At 31.4% G+C, this 6,000-nt stretch overlaps 1 protein-coding gene across 1 annotated transcript in view; it reads right to left on the reverse strand.

Annotated features, from left to right (window-relative positions):
* LOC128655699 (pancreatic secretory granule membrane major glycoprotein GP2-like) overlaps window positions 1–5,716 on the reverse strand; it is a 94,787-nt gene extending 89,071 nt beyond the window's left edge. Inside the window, exon 1 of the mRNA XM_053709278.1 lies at window positions 5,578–5,716. Coding sequence (XP_053565253.1) covers window positions 5,578–5,668 — 91 coding nt within the window. The 5' untranslated portion in view covers window positions 5,669–5,716. The remainder of the gene's footprint in view (window positions 1–5,577) is intronic.
* Between the last annotated feature and the right edge of the window lie 284 nt (window positions 5,717–6,000).

A 6,000-nucleotide genomic window follows, 5' to 3' on the forward strand; every position in this document is an offset into this window, starting at 1 on the left:
TATTTTATAAGTAAGTATTTAGTTTTAAATAGGAATAATTTAGTTAATGATAGGAATTTTATTTAGATTTATTTTAATTATATTTAAGTTAGTGGGTGTTAGGTTTAGGGTTAGACTTAGGTTTAGAGATTAATAACTTTAATATAGTGGCGGCGATGTAGGGGCGGCAGATTAGGGGTTAATAAGTGTAGTTAGGTTGCGGCGACATTGGGGGCAGCAGATTAGGGGTTAATAACTATAATGTAAGTGGCGGCGGTGTTGGAGGCAGCAGATTAGGGGTTCATAACTATTATGTAGGTGGCGGTGGTGTCCAGAGTGGCAGATTAGGGGTTAATAAATGTAATGTAGGTGTCGGCGATGTCGGGAGCGGCAGATTAGGGGTTAATAAGTGTAAGATTAGGGGTGTTTAGACTCAGGGTTCATGTTAGGGTGTTAGGTGTAGACATAACATTTATTTCTCCATAGGAATCAATGGGGCTGCATTAGGGAGCTTTACACTGCTTTTTTGCAGGTGTTAGACTTTTTTTCAGCCGGCTCTCCCCTTTGGTTCCTATGGGGAAATCGTGCACGAGCATGTACGACCAGCTCACTGCTGACTTAAGCAGCGCTGGTATTGGAGTGCGGTAATGAGCATAATTTTGCTCAACGCTCACTTCTTGTCTTTTAACAACGGATTTCTGAAAACTTGTAATACCAGCGCTGTAGGTAAGTGAGTGGTGAGGGAAAACTGCTCATTAGCACTGCATAGCCTCTAACGCAAAACTCGTAATCTAGCTGATGGTTATTTCACCTGCTCTCACCCAAGGTAATCCTGAAAATATGGCCTGTTAGGGAGGCCTGCGAACAGGTTTTAAAAACAGCGCATTAAACTGTCAGATGCATCAAAATGATTAACTAAATAAGAGTACAATATGAAATGTTTGAAATTAATATTTACATGTAAAAAATAAAGGAGAACATGTCCTAAGAGGAGATAAATAATGGATCCTTGGAGACTGTAAAGGTTTGGGCAAATAAGGGAGATCTCTGGAAATGAGGAAAGATTGGCAACCCTAGTTTGGGATCTCTAAGTTATGAGAAACAGATGATCGAATTATTAGTTGTTATGAGAAAAAGTAGATGGAATAACACATACCAAAATTTGAAGCACTACACTAGGATCAATTACAGTAAATAAAAATAAATTTTAAAGATAATTTTTGCTACTTGCCAAGCTAAACCCACTAATATGACATTTTCACTCAATGAACTGCCAGAACACTATCTATATGATACAGAGCAAGTGTGAAGAGAGATTTTTTGGACACTTATTAATAGTGAGGTAATCTACTTGACAGTGTTATAATAAATAGAAACTGATCATTTCTAAAGGTCTCATAGCATGAAAGAAAAATATATTTCATAACTTTATAAACTTTAAATTCAAATGTGTTTGAGTTAAAAAGGGACAGTCAAGTCAGAATTAAACTTTCATGATTTAGATTGGGCATGCAATTTTAAACAACTTTCCAATTTACTTTTATCATGAAATTTGCTTTGTTCTTTTGGTATTCTTTGATGAAAGCTAAACCTACATAGGCTCATAAACTGATTTCTAAGCCGTTGAAGGCCACCTCTTACCTTAGTTCATTTTGACAGTTTTTCACAGCTAGAAGGTTTTAGTTCATGTGTGCCATATAGATAACAGTGTGTTCACTCCCGTGGAGTTATTTATGATTCAGCACTGATTGGCTAAAATGCAAATCTGTCAAAAGAACTGAGCTGAAGGGGCAGTCTGCAGAGGCTTAGATACAAGGTAGTCACAGAGGTAAAAAGTATATTAATATAACGGTGTTGGTTATGCAAAACTGGGGAATGGGTAATAAAGGAATTATCTATCTTTTTAAACAACAAAAACTTTCAAGTAGACTATACCTTTAATAATACTTCACATCTGAAAAATAAAAGTAGAGTTCCTTGTTATGGAAAATTTTAGGGTGTAGGAAATTAATTTGAAATAATCAGTCCAATCAGCTTTCATTCCTGAGTTATGCTGTAAAAGTATTTATGCAAATGTATCCAAATTATCATTGCCGGTAACTGTTATAGAAATATAATCCAATTAATTCTCAATTATTATTATTTTTAAATTATTATTATTTAAATAAATGCTTCTTTCAGCATATAAAGTGCTTCTCTCATTTTTCCTTGACAATTCTTTTCTCCTCAGTGTCTTACATTTTCTTACTCAATTTTTTTTTTTAAAGTAACTGACACAACAAAAATTGAACAGATCAAATTACTTTTTTTCCTTGGTTCTCAAGAGGATAACTACCTACAGTTCTTTGTAAAGATTGTAAAACCGGACTTTTAAAACAATTCTTCACTGCTACCCAGGTGACACTAGGAAGTCAACTTGAACTTTTGTGGTGTAAACAAAGATAGGATGCTGTAGAAACCAAGTTTATTAGGACAATAAAAATAAAGAAAAGAGAACAAACTAATGTTTTTGAGGTATTCTATTCTTTGTACTCTGTCTACATGTCTATTAACATATACATTATTTTATGGATAATGAACTACCCATATATTTTTCAAACAACTTTTAAATAGATGAAATCACATAAAACCCATGATTACTGTTACATTTAATAATTAGTTTCACTCATAAATATAGTTATTTCCAGCATAATATAAAGATTACAAAATACAGATGTGACCTTAAAGGGACATTAAAGGGCCATAATACCCAAATGTTTAAACACTTGAAAGTGATGCAGCATAGCTGTAAAAAGCTGATTAGAAAATATCACCTGAACATCTCTATGTAAAAAATAAAGATATTTTACCTCAAAAGTTCCTCAGTAGCCACCTCCCATTGTAAAGGATTTCTAAGCAGCATTTTAGTGTGTTTGTCCTGGGACATCTGAAGGGACTAGCATCGTGCACTCTCATATTATTTCACCAATCAGGTAAAGGAAGCTTACTATGAAATCTCACGAGAGTTAAGTCAAATCTCATGAGATCACAGTAAGAGTTTATGACCTCAGCACTGCTGATGCTGATTGGCTGCTGTTCATTTCTTAATTTTTTTTAAATTTGTTTACCTGCAGCTGGGAGCAGCTGAGTATAACTTTTTAAACAGAACTTATTCTGCTGAGCTGAGGAGATTGTGAGGTAAAATATCTTCCTTTTTTACATAGAGATGCTCAGGTGATATTTTCCTGTCAGCTTTTTACAGTTATACTGCATCAGTTTCAAGTGATTTAGCATATGAGTATTATGTCCCTTTAAACCCACAAATTTTTTTCATGAATCAGATAGAACATACAATTTTTTAAAAAAATGCACTTCTATTAACAAATTTTCTTTGTTTTTTGTTATCCTTTGTTGAAAATCAGGAAGGTAAATTCAGGAGTGTGCACCCGTCTACAGTACTATATGGAAGCAGTTTTACAACATTGTCATACATTAGCAAGAGTACTAGATGGCAGCAGTATTTCCTGTCATGTATTTCTCCAGACATGTGCACACTACCTATCTAGATATCTCTTCAACAAAGAATAACATGTGAACAAAGCAAATGTGATAATACAAGTAAATTGGAAACTTTTTTTAAAATTGTATTCTCTGTCTGATGTATGAAAGAAAAAAAAATGGGTTTCAAATTAATATGTACGCAGCTTTGAATATATTTTTTTCTAGATTTTTTTGTATATATAGAAATATATAGTATATTATTAAGTGGGAATCTCTATATACAATGAATTTTAAAGCTAATATTTAATAAAGTAAAACATTAAAAGACATAATTTATCAGTGCAGACTGTTATACTACTTGCAGTTTTTAAAAAACCTTGGGAAGATGTGATACAGTCAGTAGCAGTTTCAAAGTCTATGTTGCATTAAATATACATTGTATACAAATTTTTGTTTCTTCCATCTGATAAAAAAAAACTATTTAAAAACATGTTGTAACATTTGTTTCTTTAAAAATTTATATTTGTTTGTTGAATACACTAACTTTTTTGGGGGGAAGTTTGTGGAGGTGTGTCCCTCTCTTCCAATGGAGATTTGGAAATAGCCTTTATGAGCTAGTGAAAAATTGATTTGTGTGTATCAGTTGTGCACTTATGTATTTTGTGTTTGTTTTAATTTATATTTAAAGAGCTTTTACTTAAAGAGAATTTGTGCTAAAAAAATAATATGATAGAGCAACAGCAAATATTATATATATATATATATATATATATATATATATATATATATATATATATATATATATATATATATTAATCTCTTTTTAGGGGGAACATAGTTTATTTTGGAGTACCAAGTCTCTTTAAAATCTTTTCATGTATGTATATATATATATATATATATATATATATATATATATATATATATATATGTGTGTGTGTGTATGTATGTATGTGTGTATATATATATATATATATATGTGTGTGTGTGTGTATGTATGTATGTGTGTATATATATATATATATGTGTGTGTGTGTGTATGTATGTATGTGTGTATATATATATATGTGTGTGTGTGTGTATGTATGTATGTGTGTATATATATATATGTGTGTGTGTGTGTATGTATGTATGTGTGTATATATATATATGTGTGTGTGTGTGTATGTATGTATGTGTGTATATATATATATGTGTGTGTGTGTATGTATGTATGTGTGTATATATATATATATATATATATATATATGTGTGTGTGTGTGTATGTATGTATGTGTGTATATATATATATGTGTGTGTGTGTATGTATGTATGTGTGTATATATATATATATATATATATATATATATATATATGTGTGTGTGTATGTATGCATGTATGCGTGTATATATGTATATATATATATATATATATATATATATATATATATATAATCTACTACTACCAACTTATGCATGATCATTGTATATGATCCTTTACTGGTGATTTTTTTAAATTAATGTCAAGCTATCAACAGTTTTGATCATGTAAGTACATTGTAATAAGTGAATTATTTGTTCATATTTCTAATTTAATCTTTTGCTATCTGAAACACTAGATAAATATGTATTCTCCCGAGATCATGTAATACACAAATTACATATTTCCGATTACTTAAAAAACAAAATGTATAAAAATTGTGATCAAATTTGCAGAACACAGGAACAACAAACCCAATGCCCACAAATTAAAACGATTAATAAAAACAGTAATTGGGGTGGGGGGGGGGGGAGTCACATGGAATGAATTTGAATTAGATTATGGAACAACGGAATTAATTTAATAATTCTAGACCACAACAACACAGCTTTCATTAAAAGTATATATTAAAAAATATCACTATGGTTTACTAGTCAAGGGTTAAAAACTACTAGCCCAAAGGAAAAAGTTACTTGTCCACTCAATGTTAAAGATAGGAAAAAGTAAAATTTCTTATTCGTCCGCTGCAATTTCTAAGTTGTCCGGGACAAATGGAAATTTCAAGCCCTGTATATATGTATGTATATATGTGTGTGTGTATTGTGGTATGACAAGTTAGCAACACTGCTTATAAGGTAAATATATATTTTTTTCACTTACCTACTTCAAGATCTGTCTCTGCTGAAGTCAAGCACAGAAATAGTAATGAAGCTTGGACCACGCAAGCTAACATCTCAAAACAAGACATCATTGTATATGTTCGTAGAGAAATTGGTTATTTGCCTCTGGAGTTCCTCACTGTAAGCAGTAGCTTGTTAGAGATGACCAGATGGAAGCTTTTCCACTATTTTTAACACAGATTATATATTTTATCACCTTTACGGAGATGAGTGCCTCTTACAGAGACATGGAACAATATATCTCACTTTCAACAATGAGATTCCTTAAATTCACAAAGACCGTTAGAGGGAACCTAGACAACTCACACAAAACTTTCTACATTTCTTTTTTAAGACCAAATTGCTCAACAATACAAAGTACAAAGCAACACATTTTTCTTGTACTAGAGTAGCAGTGTGATAC

This window comes from Bombina bombina, chromosome 4 (assembly GCF_027579735.1).
Source record: "Bombina bombina isolate aBomBom1 chromosome 4, aBomBom1.pri, whole genome shotgun sequence".
Taxonomy (NCBI): Eukaryota; Metazoa; Chordata; class Amphibia; order Anura; family Bombinatoridae; genus Bombina; species Bombina bombina.